This window comes from Phyllostomus hastatus, unplaced genomic scaffold, assembly GCF_019186645.2.
Source record: "Phyllostomus hastatus isolate PE091 unplaced genomic scaffold, TTU_PhHast_1.1 phas_contig_150, whole genome shotgun sequence".
Classification (NCBI taxonomy): Eukaryota; Metazoa; Chordata; class Mammalia; order Chiroptera; family Phyllostomidae; genus Phyllostomus; species Phyllostomus hastatus.
In genome coordinates, this window is record NW_025333611.1 from 15,365,580 (window position 1) to 15,384,768 (window position 19,189).

The 19,189-nt window shown below is 43.0% G+C and overlaps 1 protein-coding gene across 4 annotated transcripts in view; it reads left to right on the plus strand.

Moving 5' to 3' along the window:
• The window catches only part of LOC123810848 (hepatitis A virus cellular receptor 1 homolog), a 32,715-nt gene extending 14,167 nt beyond the window's left edge, over positions 1–18,548 (plus strand). For 2 of the 4 annotated variants that reach the window (XM_045826751.1, XM_045826753.1), the window contains 8 exons: positions 2,277–2,366; positions 5,798–5,887; positions 7,118–7,207; positions 10,136–10,234; positions 12,218–12,276; positions 14,672–14,783; positions 15,617–15,653; positions 17,808–18,548. In XM_045826751.1, the coding sequence (XP_045682707.1) occupies positions 2,277–2,366; positions 5,798–5,887; positions 7,118–7,207; positions 10,136–10,234; positions 12,218–12,276; positions 14,672–14,783; positions 15,617–15,653; positions 17,808–17,919 (689 nt within the window). In that variant the 3' untranslated portion in view covers positions 17,920–18,548. The remainder of the gene's footprint in view (positions 1–2,276; positions 2,367–5,797; positions 5,888–7,117; positions 7,208–10,135; positions 10,235–12,217; positions 12,277–14,671; positions 14,784–15,616; positions 15,654–17,807) is intronic. The other 2 variants (XM_045826752.1, XM_045826755.1) reach the window with 2 other exon arrangements.
• The last annotated feature ends 641 nt before the right edge of the window (positions 18,549–19,189 follow it).

The window sequence follows — 19,189 nt, forward strand, 5'->3', positions numbered from 1 at the left end:
GGACTGTCAAGTGGAAACATTGCCAGTTTTAACAATGGTCCATTCAACCTTTTTGCATATACTTTGTGTGAGCATGTGTAGTAGTTCCACCTCTACCCTTTGCCCTGCCTTCGAATTTTAAAGCAGATCTCATAGTATAACGTTGTTTGCTTGAAAATTAAAATGACCATATTGCAATTTGAAACTATGGGCATCCCAATAACTTCACCCACTGATTTAAGGAATTTCAAGAAATCCAAATATCTGGGAAGTTTACATTTTTTTCCATTTTGAGGGGGACATATACAAATAGCCTTATCATTTGATGAAAAATGTAGGTGGTACTTGGGGGTTTCCTGGGTGATGCTCTCCTTAATAAATCTCCATCCACTAAGGTCTTATGTTGACAATAGAACCCAATACCTGTTGTCTTAATAGCCCACGTCTACTTTTCTTTTACTTAAGAGAAACTTTGTTTTATAATCTCCCAAGTTATCAGCTGGGCATGTGTCTTATGAAGGCAAGTAAGATAAGGTCAATTCAGGTGGAGAAAACAGCTGACTGTGGAAACTGTATCTCAGAGGCGATTCAGGGAAGCAAAGAAACTGGTGAGATAGTGGGTTGGAGACAGATGTGAAGAGGCAGCAAGTGAAGAAGAAATGATGATTACAGCATCTCTGGAGCTGTGAGATCACTTTGACCTGGCTGGATTTTTAAAAATAACATGGAAAGGAAGTGGGAGGAGACTTCCAGAGGCGGGTAATTACAAGGCAACTGCTGTCTCCTGTACAAAGTAGGTCCGTAGCTGAGCCAAAGTGACCCACAGCTTCCAAAACTGATTCTTTGCTTAAATTTTCTTGCATTTGCACAGGCTGAGTTTACTCTTCGATGTTCTCTTAAAGCCTCTCCTCAACAGCAACTACCCTAACCTTCCGTGGAAAATACTTACCACTGAGCGACACAAGTCGAATAGACACTCTGACTAGGTGTCCTCCTCTTTATTGTTCCTTATGGTCCTGTGACCAGATTTTATTTTTGTATGCTTGCTTTTTTCTCAAAATTAGATTTGAAACTGGAGAGGAGATAGGATCGTGCCCCTTTCTTAGCCTCCGACCACACCTTACATCTGGGTGAGCAAACTATAGTCCAGAGCCAGATCATATTCAAAACAGTCTCACAAACGGCTTTACAAATAAAATTTTATTGGAACAGTCATTCCTAATCATTATACTATCTGGTCTATGAGCACTTTGGTGCCGACAGAGTTGAGCGACTGCCACTGAGACCATAGGGCCACCAGAACCTAAACCTGTGCTATCCAGCCCTTTACGTCAAGTCTGCTGACACTCACAAATACTTGTTGAAAAACAGTGTTGCCTCTTCAAGGCAAGAATTGGCTTGATTCCAAATTATATTGGATCTCTTAAAGAAAAGGTTTCAAATCAATGGTCTCCTATGCCAAGGTCTCTTTTCTAGTAGTAGAGTTGAAATTCAAGGAAGCTTCTTGCAGGATAAAAAAGTGCCTTGTGAGAAAAAAAAAAGTGCACATTCTTGATCAGACCTCCATTGCTCTGCTTTGGTGCCAGGCAGAGTTCAGACTTAATTCTAGTGACCTCTCTCTCTCTTTCTCTCTCTCTGGGTAGCCCTGAGACCTGTAAATGCTTGGAATCCTAAATCTGCTCTGTCATGGAAAGAGTCAGAGTTATCACCTGTTACCACGTCTTAGTTGGAAAGCAACCATTAATGGCTGAATTCACCTTTCAGCCAGATGTATAATGTATAACAGCTGGTGTGATCCAGCCTATGCTGCTGGGTGTGAGTTAATCCTCATGTAGGGTGCGGGTCCCTCGGGGTGCTCTCCTCCAGACTGACTGACCTCAGCGTTCTTTATTTACTAAAATTCTGAGCCTGGGTGCTACTGTTTAAATCTTACTCACTCACCAGTTAGAGACAAAGACATTTTCCTCACTTCCCGGATGTTTATAAAGATAACATATCTGATAGACATGGCAAATATTCTCAAAGTGCTTCAGTGTTAATCCTGGGTAACCTTTTTCACCTCTGAACCTCCTGAAATATATGCTTTTCAATGCAGCAGATTTCTTTTTATGGGCTTGTCTCCATGCCCTCCCCTGTCAGATTGTGGCCAAACCAGAACAAGAACTCTGACCTCAGGGGACATTAGTGCCTGATCTGCCTGGGGACTGTCTCTCACTGGTTATGTTGAAGGCCAGGCCCAGCACAAAGCTCTTGTCTCCTGCTGTTTGGTGAATCCTTGCTTTCCCGTTGGTTTCTAGATGCACCCAAAGTCACCAGTGTTGGAACACCACCTTGGGTCTCTCCCTCTGCTCCTACAACCCCAGCACCAACACCGAAACTTCACACAGGTAAACTGATGTGTCTCTGAGGCCAGAGGCCTTCTCAGGAGAGGATGGAGACCTCCCAGGCATGTGTTAAATCAGAATTACACTCTAGAGTATGAATTATTCCTGGGGTTACAAGCACAAGCTTTAATGCAATTGTAAAATGTGTTCATTATTAATCAACCAACCACAGATCACTGATCTTTGATACTTAATGAGGACTGAGTGGATTTAACCCAGTTGAGCCCAGGCTTCTGAGGAAAATATAAGGAATGCCAGAGAAGGGTCAGTTCAATGAGAGTCTGAGCTGACAAGTTCAGGATGTCCATCCTTTAGCCCTCTCTGAGTTCAGACCGTGCACGTAAGGATAAAGCTTTAGTGAAGTTAACATTTACTCAGTCTTCTATGTGCCAGAGACTATTCTAATTTACCATTGTTATTTCACCTGGTTCTCATGACACCCCTGTGCACTGTAGATGCAATTCAATCCTATTTCATAGTTGTGGGTACTGACAGATGGATCACCATCTTTGACAATTGTCAACTCAATGTTATTGCATATGCATTGTGTTGACCTGTGTAGTTCTGCCTATACCCCTGCAATACCATGGATTTTTGTAGCATTATCTCATATCAAATCCCAATATTGTTGGTTTAAACATTAACACTTGAATGTTTAAAATATTATTGCAATATGGAAACACTCACAACCCAATAACTATTCACCAATTGGTTTAAGAATTTTGTGAAATCTGTGCCCTGGCTGGAATGGCTCAGTGGATTGAGCCCTGGCCTACTAACTGAAGGGTTGCTGGTTCGATTCCCAGCTAGGGCACATGCCTGTGTTGATGGCCAGGTCTCCAGTTGGTGGTATGCAAGAGGCAACCAATCTATATTTCTCTCTTCTTACAAAGTGCTTCCTTACAAAGATGTTTCTTTCCCTCTTTTTCTCCCTTCCTTCCCCTCTCTCTAAAAATAAATGCAACCTTTTAAAAAGAGGATTTCATGAAATCAAAATCTGGGACATTCATATTTCATCTTGATGTGTACATCCTAATAGCCTTATTACTCAGTTAAAGAAGTAAGTTCTATGCATTTTCTGGTTTCTAATGCTCCTTCTAAATGAATCTCTGACAGTTGTTTTTTTTTTATTGACAGTAGAACCTGATATGGTTGCCTTAATAATCTATGTTCTCTTTTTTTTTTAATTGAGAGAAACTTTATTTTTTAATCTCCCATGCTTGGCCTTGGCTTGTTTCCCCCTGAAGAGAAGTAAGATAAGGTCAATTCAGACGGAGGAAACAGCTGATCTGGGAAAACTATATCTGGAAGGTGATTCAGGGAAGCCAAAGAAGCTGTTGAGATAGTGGGCTAGAGACAGGTGTGAGGTGGCTGAAGTTGGAGAAGAAATTATGGTTTCAACTTTGTGGAGTTGGGAAATTTGTATCTGCTTGCATTTTAAAAAATAACATGGAAAGGAATTAGTAGAAGAATTTTATATTGCCTCCCAATTCTTTTTTTTTAGAGAGAGAGGGGAGGGAGAGAGAAAGAGAGAAACAGTGGTGTCTGAGAGATACATCAATTGGTTTACTCTCACACGTCCCCAGCTGGGGACCCGGCCCACAACCCAGGCACATGCCCTAGCTGGGAATCGAACCAGCAACCCTTCAGTTCACAAGCTGGTGCTCAGTCCACTGAGCCACACCAGCCAGTGTGTCTCTCAATCCTTTAATAGACAAGCCCACTGCTCTATACAGTGGAAAGTGGGTCCATAACTGAGAGAAGTGACTTTCAGCTTCCAATACCCGAGTGTTTGCTCAAGTTTTCTTGCACTTTTTCACAGGCTGCTGTTACTCTTCAAGCTTCCGTTGTGGCTTTTCCTCACCTGCATCTATTTCTGTATCTTCCTAGCTTTTTCCTGGGAAAGATATTTTCCACGGATGAAGTCGATTTCATTACACAATCTGACTAGTTTTTCTCCTTTTTATTGTTTCTTATACTCACTTGATCATATTTTTTGCATGCTTGCTTTTTTCTCTGGAGTAGACTTGGAACTAGAGGGAGGGAGTAAAATTATACCCTTCTTAAAAGACTCTGACTACACCCTAGATCAGTCAACAAATTATATCCCAGAGCCAGATCATATTCAAAACAACCTCACCAACTGTTTTATGAATAAAGATTTATTGGAATGGACATACCCATTCACTAAACCGTCTGGTCTATGACTACTTTTACACCGACAGAGTTGAGCAACTGCTCCTGGGACCACAGGGCCACCAGAGCCTAAACGTGTGCCATAAGGCCATTTACATAGAGCTGGCTGACCTCTGCTCTAGACTAATGCCACACATATATACTAGACATGCACAAATATTTCTGGAAAAAAGTTTTTTCCTCTCAAGGCAAATATTGGCTTGATTCTAAATAAACTGGATCTCAAAGAAGAGCGTTCAGATCAGTGGTCTCCTGTGTCAAGTTGTCTTTCTTTTTTTTATTTTAATCATTGTTCAAGTACACTTTTCTCCCTTTTACTTCCATTCCAGTCCACCCACCCAACCCTCCCCACTTCCCTCCCATTACCACCCTCCCCAAGTTTTCTTTTCTAGTTAGTAGACTTCAGATTGAAGTATCTCGCAGGATAAAAGGTGTCTGGTGAGGAAAAAAAGTACAAATTTTTGTTTTTAATTTTATTTTAATTGTTGTTCAAGAAAACATACAAATTGTGTCAGGCCTTCATTGATCAGCTTTTGTGCCAGGCACTCTGTTTGGACTTAATTCTAGTTTCAGCTCTTTCCCTGGGTAGCTCTGAGACCTTTGGTTAAGTGCTTTGGAATCCTGAATCTGCTCTGTCATGGAAAGAGTCACAGTTATTACCTCTTATCATCTTTTAGTTAGAATCATTCACCTTTTAGCCAAATGTATAATCATCTCTGTGATCTGGCATATAAGTGGTGTGAGTTAATCCTCATTTAGGGTGCAGGACCCTTGCGGGGGCATCCTCAGGAAGGACTGAAATGACTGCTGTGTATTTGGCAAACATTCTTTGTCTGGAAACTACTGTTTAAATCTTAGTCACTCACCATAGAGGGGCAAACAGAGGTCCTGGCTGTAGACACTTTCCCCACCTCCCCTGATTACATACAGATATGTAATCTGATATGCACGGTTGGTGTTTCAAAGTGCTTTGGTGCATAACCCGAGTAACCTCTTTCACCTCTGAACCTACTGGAATATGTACATTTCAATGCAGCTGTTTCCTTTTTGGGGGCTTGTCCTCACGCCCTCCCCTGTCAGATGGTAGTAGAGCCAGGACGGGAACTCCGAGTTCAGGAGAGGTCAGTGCCCAGTTTTGTCTGGGGACTGTGTCTCATTGGTTACTTTGACGTACAGGCCCAGCACAAAGCTGTTCTTCGTGCTGCTTCATTAATCCTTGCTTTCCTGTTGGCTTCTAGCCCTACCTAAGGCCACCAGTGCTCCGACATCACCTAGGGGCTCCACCTCTGCTCCTACAACTCCAGCACCAACTCCGAAACTTAACACAGGTAAACTGATGTGTCTCTGAGACCAGAGGCCTTCAAATGAGAAGATGTAGACCGCCCAGGGCATGTGCTAAGTCAGAGTTACAATCTGTGCTAAAGGTTCTTTCCTTGGGTTCCATGTGGCCTCGTGTATTTTGTGAAACCTTGTCCCGCATTACACGCATCTACTGTACCTACATGTATCTTCAGAGTCAGAGGACCCATTGTTTTTTAAATCAGGTTCTCGGAGGGATTCATCATTAGCTAAATGCCCCCAGACCACTGGTATTGGGCCTCTAATGAGCATGACGTGGATTTGGCCCAGACGAGCACAGGTTTACGAGGAAAATCTAGGTAATGCCAGAGAAGAAGGGTCAGGCTAATGAGATGCTGTCTTCACAAGCACATCTGGGTGGAGCCCTCTGGTCCTCTCTGTCCGCAGACCTTCCGCTCAAGGATGACAAGCCCACTGCTGGTTTTATATGAGGGTTTTCCTGGAACAGCCATATCCAATCACTACACTGTCCGGTCTGTGGCTGCTTTCACAGAAGTCAGAGTTGAACAAGAGCCACTGAGACCGTGGACCCTCAAACCCTAACATTTATTGTCTGGCCCGTTACATACGGTTCGCTGATACTTGCTTTACACTAATGCCTTGCATGTAATGGGCACTCACAGATATTTGTTGAAGAAAGTTTTTTCCCTCTCAAGGCAAACATTGATTTGATTCCAGATGATACTGGATCTCTCAAAAGAAGAGCTTTCGAATCAGTGCGCCCCTGTACCAGTGTTCTCTTTTATAGTTAGGTGGCTTAAATATAAGGAAGCTTCTTGTAAGGAAAAAATGGTGCCTGGGGAGAAAAAAGTATACATTGTTGTTTTTTTTTAATTATTTTTTAATTTTTCTAATGCATTTTCCCCACCTCACCAATGTGTATGAAGATATATAAATCTGATACCCATGGCTATTCTTTTCAAAGTGTTTCAGTGCTAAACCTGGGGAACACTTTTTTTATTCTGCACATCCTGAAATATATACTTTTCAATGCAGTTATTTCCTTTTTATGCGCACGTTCTCAATTCTAGTGGACCAAGGATTAAGAACGCTAAATTCAGAGAGATTAGTGCCTCAGGGAGATTAATGCCCAGTTCTGCTCGGGGTCAGTCTCATGGGTCTAGTTGAGGTACAGGCGCAGCACAAGGCTCTTAGTTTCCTGCTGCTTGATTAATCCTTGCTTTCACGTACATTTCTAGCTCCACCTAAGGCCACCAACGTCCCAACATCACCTAGTGTCTCTACCTCTGCTGCTTTGGCACCAGCCCACACACAGGACATTCTGAGAGGTAAAGTGATATATTTCTGAGCTCAGAGGCCTTCTAATGAAAGGAGGTTGACCACCCAGGGTATTATCTTAGGCAGAAGTACAGTCCAGGGTTAATACTCTTCCCCTGGGTTCCATTCGTGAGTTTCACAGATCCTGACAGTCTCCATCCCAGATTACATGTACCTTTTGTACCTATAAGTATCTTCAGGGTAAAGAGACCCATCATTTTTAAAAATTAGATTTTCAAGGGCAGTCATTATTAACCAAAAAAAGAGAAAAATCTCCAGGCCACTTATCTTTGATATCTAATGAGGAGCATGGATTTGGCTCAGGGGAGCATAGGCTTATGAGGAAAATTCAGGGACTGCCAGAAGACAGGGGGCAGGATAATGAGCTCGGTCCCCACAGGGAGCTCTGAGTGGAGATCCTGTAGTCCACTCTGACCTTGGAGTCTCATCTGGAGGAGCAAATTTCATTGAGGTCATAATCGCCTCTCTCTCCTGTACCACAAGATTCACACTAAGTTCTCTTTCTTTTTTCACTTTATAATTTTTTATTTTTTTTCCAAGTGTTATATTACTAAATTCTTAGGACAACCCCATTCATTGTGGGTGTGGTTCAATCCTATTTTATAGTTGTTGGATCCTGGGCACAAGGTCTAAGTTCATTGTTTAAAGGCATGTGGATAGCAAGTGGTTGAGTCAGGATTCTGTCTCCTTAATTTGAATTTGGGGCCATAGTTATAACTACTGAGTCATGCCTTCTAACACGAGCACTGACTGAGGTTATATTAGGATGAATTTGCCCTGATCTGACACCCTTGCTGAAAAAGCCTTTATATAATTTACCCATTTTTTGTTTTTTTGTTTTTTTTTTCATGTCAGGCAGGGACTTACACAGTTTTGCTTCAAGCATTCTTTACTATTATGTAGCATAGAAATAGAAAAAAATGATATTTGTACAATGACATGAGATTTAAGGATTTCAGGGATTTGGAATGTATTGCTCTTTTTTCAATTTAGGCTACATGGTTCACACTTAAAATTTCTGACAGTTGAGAGTTCAGGCGTAAAACAAATGGTGATAACTCAGCTGATGAGTAGGGAAATAGCTTGATCTCCTGAGGACCAGTTTAGTTTCAAACCTTCTATTTGTAGGATTAGAAAGGTAACGTTCAGTGAAGAGTCTCAAAACCTTCATACTCTCTGACTCCTTGAGGTGGTCTAGATTCTGAGGAATAATAGAGCAGTCACAATCTCTTAGCTGGAAATTTCTGATGGGACATATTGATTTTCCTTGACTCCCACTGAACCATGTGTATGTTTACCAGGAAGGACCCTGAAGCATTGGGCTATGAGCTCACTTTGGAAGGAGAGGGCTTTAGGGTAAAACTGGGATTTTAGAGTCATAAAAGTTTGTGGAAAACAGCTTTGTACATACTAAGGCAACTGAACATACTAGAGAATCTGTTGACTTTCTCAATATTGATTTGACTTCTTTGTACTTAGTTTGACTTAGTGTATGCCTGCAAAAGTGTGAGGATTAGTGGACAAGGTTTAGTGAACATACATGAGTTTTTTACTTCATTTAAAGCAAACAAAAGAAAAAAAATATGCATGACCTCCTGGGGAATAAAATTGCATTGTTAACTGAATTGAGCCTTATCCTTATCCTGAGAGTTTCGTAAGGAGTTGGAGTTTAGAGGTGACCTTTACAGTACAGGAAGGAGGCGAACACTGGAGCTAATTCAATGTGGAGACATTTTCCTTTATGCCCATCCCCTGCCTTCCTCAGTGCCTCTACACATGCTGGTCTCCTGAGATACTCAGGGGATGGTGGGGTGCAAGGTTAGAGGAGCAGGTGAGAAAGAAAGAGGCCCACAAAGAACCAAACTGGTTCTGATGAAGTTAAGGTCCAGAAGTCTTGTGCACGGATCTAGGGTGGGTAGGCTCTGATCATCTTACTTTCTTGTGCTGTCCTGTTCTTTGTCCTGAAGAGAGCCACATCCTGATGTCGGGTTCAGTATTGGAGGAAAACATGAAATGGGTTCAGAACATAAGGAAGGGTGATGGTGAAACGTGAAGATGATGGTGGCAAAGGGGAAATGGAGAGACCAGTGAGAGGCAGTAGGAAAGCCCAGGTGTGAGAATCCTTGCCTGGCCAGCACCGCTCGTTTGCTCTGGAATCTGTGGTGCTCTCGGGGACAGGAACACAAGGGCCTGATAAAGAGGCAAGTGATGCGTAGCTGAGTGTTGGAGAATCTAGGGGAGCATTTTGGTGGGAGATGGAAGATGAGCCAGAGAACAGGAAATTAGTCTTACAAAAGTAGTGACTGGAATGCTACTGAAGAAGGAACTGGGGCCAAGGTCCTTATTTGGAATCAACTTTGCTTTGAGGGTTGTGAATGATTATCAGGTTGAGACTTTGGGCAGTACAGTCAGCTTGAGGAGACTTCCAGAAATTAGGTGCTGTGAGTGTGTGTCCTGTGCTGGTCCTTATGTGCATCTCCCTGGAAAGAGGTGTGGTTGGGTAAGTGGGAACCTCAGTAAAGTCAAAAACCCAGATTGGGCTTTGTGTGAAGAGGGGAGGACAGATCAGTGCAAACTGCCAGGCCCTGTTCCATGAAGGTGGAATGTCGTTTGTGTGAATAAAGCTGAACTGGGTCTCCTGCATGAGATGCGCGGTTGTGGGCATTATGCACTCGGGGGATCCTGGAAGTGTGGAAAGTGTGAGAGGTTTTTGTGTATGGCCAACAATCTAGAGCACTGTCAATATCAGATTTGTTACTACTAATAAAAAACAGAGATGGCAGTACAATGCCTCAATGTTATCTTTAATAAATTTTTAGGAAGGAGTCGAAGGTACTTCCTGATTTTCGTTTTGTTGGAGGTGGTTGGGAATTATTCTCCACAAATAGAACAGAGCCCTTTCATCTTTTCTGTTTCAGAAACCACGTCATCTTCGCCAATGCAGACAACAGGCACCCAGCCTATCACAACACAGGAAGCAAATAGGACCAGCTCACCATCGGACCCTTGCCCAACAGGTGACCTCATTTTCTTCCCTGAAGACCTAGAGCATTCAAATTTGACGATCACTGACGTATTGTTAAGAGCACGTGCTCTGACATGAATGCCGACACTGGCCCCTCCAATCAGCTGTGGGACTTGAACAAATGTCTCATCCTTTCTGAACCTGTTTTCTTCATTTGCATAATGAACAGAACATCACTGACCATATAGAGCCCTTGTGAGGATTAAATGAGAAGGACAGCTTGGGGCATAGTTAAAATAGCCACTGTGATTATTACTTTGATGTCCAGGCACACAAACCTGACTAGCATAGGGAACTTGCATGATTTGGGAACGTGTACATGCATCTCTCTATTTTTCTAAATCACATGAACTGGTCTTGAGTACATCCACATGTATTTATTACTGGGTTTGCTACCTTGGGCCAGAGTTGTAAAATAGTGAACTCCAGACCAAACTGTCCACCTGTGGTGACCTTTTGCCTGAGCTCCAGAGCCTCAGTACATGTAGGAGGCAGTCCTACTGCCTCGTGAGGCCTGCAGGTGGACCTAGAGAAGTCCTTGAGAGGGTTCGAGGCCACCAGCACTGGCACCAAAGAGAGAGGCCTGCCCCACAGAGAATCTGCTATTGCCTTTCCAAAGGCCTCCCCCAGTCTCCCCTTTCTGGGCTGGTCCCATGTACTCTCTCCTCTTCTGCAGTGGAAGACTGACCTGTCTTTCCCAGAGTGGAGAAAGGTGATCCTGAAGCTGGTCATCTTTCCCAGCTAACTCTGTGACCCAGAGTGGTGAGCGTGGGGAATGCCATGTGCTAAAGCCCTTGGGAATGCAGAGCTGGCCGTGTGCCCTGTGCTTGTCCTGTATCCAAACAGGGGCCAACCTTGCAAACTCCTCCTGTGCATGACTCACTGCACTCAGGAGCTGCCAATCTGTAGGGCCCCCTATGGCCCACCTCTTGCCAATCATTCCTGGAAGATGGTTCATTGAAAATGGGCCTGCAGTGAGAGTCACAGAGGGACCCATTCCATTGGAATGAGAGGATGGTGACATTTGTTTTTAAATGCTGAACCCTCATATGGGAAGTGTTTCCAGACACATAAGCACAGTGGGAGTAGATAAGAACACAAGGGCACAGCAGTAGGGGCGGCTGCACCCGCACTCTCAGGGGTGTGAGGGGAAGAAGGCAGCAGTGGGGAATGATTCTGTAAATACCGTGTCACCCTAACCTGGGGAAGGCAGATCTTCCCATGGTGGAACAGACGTTGGCGCAGCTGTGTCTCCATCTTGGCGGGTGTCTGAGGCTCCAGAGCCAACCCCTCACTGTGCCCAAGTCGGGCTTCCGGGGGCTGCAGCTTCACTGAAGCAAAGCATGTTAATTAAGTCTGGAAGGGATTTGGGTTGTCATAAGGCCCACCACCCACCCTGGCCAGTTGTCTGTGCCAGGACACTTCATACTTTCTCATTTAATTTTTTCAATGTAGGCCTTAGTAGTTGCTGTTGTCAGACTGGGGAGGCCCTGGGGCTGTGTTTTGGAGTCAGCTCCCAATTCCACTGGGGGGACTAGCTGCGTGCCCGGGGGCAAGTGGTTGCACCCCTCACTGGAGGCTTATGCCAACCGAAGGCTAGAGGTTTGGAAATTCATGGCACCGTGTGTATTACCTATGTATAAGTAGTGTTCTTAACCTGCTTCCCAGAAGGGGTTCTGTATTCCTAAAAATTGTAGATAAAACTTTTTATGTGATGCATTTTTTTCCATAAAAAAAAAAAGAAAAAAGGAGTCCATTTTTACAGGGTCCATGACAAAAATGTTAAGAAACACAACCTTACAGGATAAATTCATAAACACTAGTAACTTGGTATAATTCCTGCAGTGCCTGTTGCATTTGGGCCTATTATTATTCATCTTTTCATTCGTCATCAGAAAGCAATGTGAATATATTTGGTGTTTGTAGCGAAAACTCAGTATTTTTTCTCACTCTAAATAATTGTCTCTTTGTCCAGCAGACGGGAACAGCACTGTGATGCGGCCTTCAGAGGGGGCTTGGCCAGACGGTGGAAACGTAAGCAAATCCCCCGTGTTATTCACCGTCCCTCGTGTGTCTCTCCGGAAGCACGTTGTAAGGCTCGCCCCCAGGCTGATTCTTTGTAGTGAAGAGACAAAGAAGAAAACAATTTGTTTCTTAAATAAGGATGATTTCATTAATTTGTGAAGTTCATACAGATATCGGTAGGCCAGCTTGTTAGAGATGCCCAATAATGATATTTTACTCACACAAACACACGCACAACCCTCACAGACGACAGGCTTCCTCCTGGCCAAAAATTGGACAAAAGATAATGAACTAACTTCAGGAGAGTGAGTTAATGCAACCTGCCCAGGAAGACTCCAGGCGCATCAGAGGGGTAACGTGCTTGCAGTCTCCGCGGTGGTATTGGAGGCTGTTCCAACCCGATAGTTTTCTTATGCAGAACATCTGAGGGCTCTGCAGAGTTTTTCTACCCTGGAACCTCCCCATGGGATGACTTATTTAGCCATTAACTGTCAGAAGTGGCAAGAAATGACAACCCACAATAGTAGGAAATCCAAGCTGAGACAAAGTGGGGAGGTTTAGTGTAGGCTCAGATTACTTTATATTGTTAACCTTAGTTACAAAGAGAACACTATGTTAGGAGCGACATGAACTATTTTAGCAATTTATATGGCATGATTGATGTGATGGATATGGGCTTAATGTGTAGACACCCCCTAAATATCAGAACTGCCACCATGGAAATGATTATTACATTGCTATATGGCTGGATTTATGCTGAATGAAAAACACCCTTAGACACACTCATACTCTGAATGGTGAGATTGCTCTTGACCTCAGTTACCTGTAGGACAGGTAGGTTTGTCAGCAAGGAGGAGCAGTTTAGAAGCAAGTTTGTGACAGGCAGTAGCAAAATTGTGGGCTTTTTGTGCCTTGATTCTGAGGCTATCAGGATGTCTCCCTGGTATCTTGAAAACATGTAGCATACAATTCCAACCAGCAGGTCAACCTCCTGGACACTGTGTGAAGAAGGGAATTGAACAAACACATGAAGATGTGTGAGGAAAGGTGTTCATTGCTGCTGTTTATAACCATGAAAATGTTGTAAACAACTGCTATGCTCAACAGGAAGGGGTTAATTAATTAAGTACACCTACGTATTGTCATTAAGCATGTCATCATGACAGTGCATTTTCTGACTTGGGATGACAGTTACAACTTGTTGTTAAGTGGAAAACTAACTTTTAAAATAATATATATACTTTACTACACATTGGATGTAGTAATTATTTATGTTAAGAAAAAAATAGAAACAAAAATTCTAAAAGTATGTAATGAAAAATGGTAGCTGTGGTTGTTTTGGGTAGTTCCTCCCTTCGTGCTTAGCTGCACATTTTAAGAAGGACATGCACTTTTTATGTAATATAATAGTTTTGACATGGAATACAAAGTCTCCTTTGGCAGCCCCATGTCCCGTCTACCACTTAAGTCCCCACAGGTCAGGTGATCCCAACGCAGCTTTTAATCTGTAGTTGACCGACACCAAAACAGAGGCTCAGATCACTGAATAACTTGTAGAGGGTCCCAAAGCAGTTAAAAGAGCCAGGATTCTGACTCCAGAGATTACACTTTTAAGCAGCAAAAGGTTTGACGCTTCTCTCTGACCTTCCACTTCCTTTCTGTTAAAATATCTACCCTGTGGGACCTGTTTAGGGTTGGAGCTAAGCTATATAAAGGAGCCTGGCATCCTTCAGGCTTATTCTAGGAGGGCGATCCTTATGAACGGCACCAGGAGATTTGAACCAAATTCTGCATTTCTACCCCATTGCACAGCATTTTAAGTGAACTATTAATCAGCACCATGTCTGTGAGCAGTTGCTTTGGGGCCCATTATACAGGCATAGATAGAGTCTTGAATTACTTGTATAGTTAAAAAATAAGGATTATATCAATGACCAAATTCATTAGTTAAATATATCCAGATGATACCATATAGCATCACCAACATAGCGTCATGGCCTCGCAAAGTCCACTTATATATGAAGAAATTGTTTTTCTTGTTTAGTATCATAATAGGATATATTTATGGACATAGCTTAGTGATTTTTTTGAAAATGTGGGTAATTTACTTACAATAACACCGTTTGAAGTATACAGTTTGATCTGTGACAAATGCATACACCCCTGTAAGTCCCACTCCAAGCGTGATATAAAATATTTCCACATCCCCAAATACACATTGAATTTCAAATTCTTTTGGGAATTTCCCCCTGATTACAAGGTCAGATCACATGATCTTACCCCTCATGATCTAGAAGTAGGCAAGGTCAGTAAAGATAAATGTGTCTGAGTACATCACTTTAGGAAATGCTTTCTGCCCATAATTCTAACAAGATGCTTTTTCAATCTGCTGATCTTTCCTTAGCATGTGAATGTGGGGGAAAAGCCATGGATGAGCACCAATAAGGCTCTCTACATTGGACTTGCCGCTACCGCGCTAATATTGCTCAGTGTTTTGGCGGCTGTGATTACCAAAAGTACGTAAGTCATCCCAGGGTTGTGCCGAAGGGAACAGAGCGAGGGTCCTAGAGCCAAAGGGCCTGGTTTCAAGCAGCTCCACACACCACATTATTCTGATTTTACATAACTTCCCCATTTCATAACCTTGTTCTTTTTTTGTTTCTGTTAAAAATATTGGCCTGTAAAGAGAAAAATGAAATTTAAATTCTCCACAGAGAAATTAAATATTAAGATGTCAGAGTTTGTTGGGTAGAGTTGGGATTTGCAAGGCAACAAACCTTATTATGTAAGATTTGTTTACTCTTTCTCCTGTCCTTCCCTCAAGACCCAATTTATGTTCCATGAAGGATAACATTGTGCAGAGTCTTACAACACTCACTTAACCGAGGAGGCCGATGAGACAGTGGAAGGGAAACAGATCTCAGTAGCTATCCACCAGCTGTGTGTGTGTGTGTGTCTGTGTGTGTGTGAGAGACCGGCCTTCATGAAGAATCACACATTCCATTTTTTACAAGCGAAGTATAATTATTCCAATTGCATTAAGTAAGTCTGGGCATGTGTGTGAATACACTAAACCAACAATGAACCTGAGATAGTTTGCACAAAGGGGCTCATGTAGGTCGTACGTATTCGGAAGGAGTTACCTGAAGGTATCACGTAAGAGCCTAGGTTGAGTTTTATTTGTTTTCTTTTTTAAAAGAAAATATTCTTTTAAATTTACATTTTTCAGACCCTATCTCTGTACAGATTTTGCTTATATTAGAGTAATAGCAGAAATAATGTATATGTTTGGGAGAAGAACTCTTTGGCTGACATGTTTAATTTTCTCTTCAACTGTTCCCCAATTTAGGACATTTATGTGTGAAAAGAAAGGTGTTGAATATAAGGTAAGCTCTAAAGGTTTGTGTTGCTGCCTTTGGATGGCTCCTACCCTAATGAAAATAAAGAAAAATTTCTGTCTGTCCCTCTCCTCCTTCCCCTGAACTCTCCATTCTGCACCCCAGATGCTGAAAACTCTAGTGTAGTGAGGGTCTGCATTGCTGTCCGCAGTGTCCAGTGATAGTTTGAGCTTTCCGTATTCCCCTGGCATTGTGCCAGGAACCGCTCCAGAAACAGCGCCCCGTCCTCACCTCTCAGAGTAACGGAACTAAGTCACAAGTTATGTCTGATGAAATTACACTGGAATGAGTTGTTTGGTTTGTCCGTGATTTCACTCAGTCCTTTGTTTACTGAAAGTCTATTATAGTCCAAAGAGATGAACAAAACAGACACAACACAAAAGCAAATGAACAGGGTCCTGTTAGTGCTTCCAGGCAAATACCATGGGGACCGTAGACCCGGGTAGGGGGCTGTGTGAGTGAGCCCCGATGGACCAGGTGGCCGCTTGCAGAGACCTGGAGGGAGATGACGCCAGGCTCAAGCAGGGCACAAGCTCTGAGGTGGGGTGGGGGCCTCCAGGGCTCTGCAGACCCCCGCCCCGCTGTTCCATCCAAAGCCTGCTTTCCTCCTTCATGTTGGTTGTCTGGCCTCATAGACATTTGATTTACAATTTGTGTAAATGTATCCTACTGCTCACTTAAAGCTTAAATCCCCTTTACTTTCCTTCATGCCCTGGGTTCTTCTGAGCAAACACCTGATCGGTGTGAAACCACTACCTGCTACCAGTTCCAGGTAGCCTGCTTCATTCAGTGGGTTTGGGCTTTAAGCAAGGTCTTTCTGTGGCTCAGAAGCCATCCTGTCAGGCTGCCATGCCTTACTGGTGGGTGTCAATCTTTCCTATGTCTTCATCACATGAGCCAACCCACCGAGTCTGCCTTGGGCGTCACCCACCACCCTGCAAGTGCTCTGCGGGTGTGGGCTTCAGTTGTCGCCGTCATTCCTGCCTGTCACCGCACCTGTGACACAGGCACTGCTGTTCTCGCTCCTCACGTCAGAGAACGGGCTTCGAAACATTGAGTGACGTCCAAGTTCACAACATACAGTAAATAAAAGACTCAATATTAGGTCTTTCAGAGTTCAAAACCCATGCTAATGGAAGCTTTGACCTCCTGCTTCCATCCATAGAAGGGGAAAAACACTTCTTATCGCCAGAAGCATGGACCATAGCGTCCCTTTAGTTGGTGTCTGTCCTTTCAATGTCAATGTTTTCTTTATGTTCACCTCTTATCACTTAGTTATAAATGAAAACATGTTGTAGACATGTTGTAAAATATAAAAAAGCTTAAAAAAAGAGCCTTTTCTTATGACACTTTTGGCAGCTCTACCACACTGGCTCATTTCGAGCTAGTGACACCTAAACGGTCTCGCACTTGTGTGCCTGGTTTAGTTAAAGGTGAGCCGAGTGAAGACTCGGTACATTTCATGTCATTTCTGGGTAGGCTCAGGTAATAAAAAAAATTACTGTACACGAATTATGAAATAGCAGCTGTACCAAAGCTTGACTCATACCTCTCTGTCCACCTGACATGTGAATGTGTGTGTCATCAAAGCCATCCAGCTCATGGCTTTCCGGTCGTGACCATAGAGAGAGGAGGGTTTTTGGCACCGTCATCCAGTACACACTTGTGTGAAACAGTGCTGTTTGACCGCATTCAGTATGCTCTGGTATTTTGTATTATTCTCGTTTTATCTTAAATGCAAGATGTACATCACTCCCTAGATATAAAATTTCACCCCGAAATGACCCAACCCACAGTTGGGAAAGCACCAGCCAAACCATTTGCCAGCCGCCTTTGACAATATTCATCTTGATTCCTTAGTACTTCAGTCTGATTTCTGGTAATTGTCTTTGATTATTTTTCTATTCTATTAACATGAATCTCTTCAGAGAGGATAGTCTGAATATGTCTTAGGTTTTGTTTCGTGTTTCAATCCTGCTTACTAAGCAAACTATCCTGCGACTTAACATTCACAACCCTGGAAGCCTCTCTACTCGTGTGACAGGTTGTGTGAGTGGGGCTCTGGCATTGCAAGTGAACAACCGTGCTGCTCATTACGTAGAAGTGACCTGCTTTTCTCTTACCATGTGATTCTTTTTGTAGCAAGCCTTCACCTATAGAGCTCCTGACCGGAACTCTGCCGAATGACACGGCAGTGCACTACCAAGCAGAAGAGAGCGTCCACCTTGAGAACAATGTTTACAGTGGGAATTAAGACCCAGAGACCGTCCAAGGCTTTACGCCCTTGACCGCAGAAGACAACGACCAGATCTCACCATGTCAGAGTCCTTTAAAGCACCACAGTGACTTTTCTGTCAATTTCCCACTGTATTCCAACCTGTCAGTGATGTCGGTTCGAGTGTTTCTAGCTCATGTGTGTAGTCGACCTTAGTGGTGATCGGTCCTAAATTTTTATGTGAAACCGGCTCAGTCTTTCTGATCATAGCCAAGCTCTCTCCCAGGTATGAAATGAACACTTTAGACTTTATGAATTCTGTGTCCTGCAAGAATTCTCACTGGAGAGACAGGGAGAGGACTGCTACCTTGGCCACATGGGACTTGAAATCAAAATCTGACTTGGTACTTAAATGACTTCACTTGGAAGCATTCAATGATTATCTCTTGTTTTTTATCTTGTTAACTCTAAATGTTGCATTTCTTCAGTCACCCAAGGGTTTCAAATCATGGAGGGGCATAGGTTTTTATTTCTTCAATGGGGAAATAAATTGAGTGTGATTTTGCTTTAGATCTTTTCTTCATGGTTCTAAATATGTGAAGTTTTAAAAGAATATTTCATCCATTTTTTTGTTTTTAAGATTTTATTTAACTTTAGAGAGAGGGGAAGGGAGAGAGAAAGAGGGAGAGAAACATCAGTGTGTGGTTGCCTCTTGCGCACCCCCTACTGGGGACCTGGCCCACACCCCAGGCGTGTGCCCTGACTGGGAAATGAACCGTTGATCCTTTGGTTTGCAGGTGGGCAATCAATCCACTGAGCTACACCAGCCAGGGGTGGATGTGTAAAGTTTTAAGTACTTTCTCTTGGACCAGGATGGGGTTTCTAGTAGTTAGAAGAACAAGGGTGGTGAGTGGACCAAGCAGATCAGGGGACGGTCAGTTTCCACCTGATGTAACACACACACTCTGTTCCTGCTACATCTGGGCCATAGCTCCCGGCACTGACGTAGACCACTGTCAGGGAATCTGAACCAGTTTTTAGAAGGATGTATGGAAGAGATTTTTAAGAAAAAAGAAAGAGATTGGGGAAGAAGGCTTGCTGCCTTAGGAAAGTGCAATAGCATTGTTTGAGAGGACCACTAGTTTCAACTGAGATTCTAAATTGTCCCCGACCACTTTGGTTATCAAAATAATTTTAGAAAAATGAAGGTTTTATTTCGTATCAAATCAATTTCAATGCTCTTCCTTTTTCACGACTGAATTAACTTTTTGAATTTTGCCAAGAGTTAAACAAGCAAAAACTAAGGATA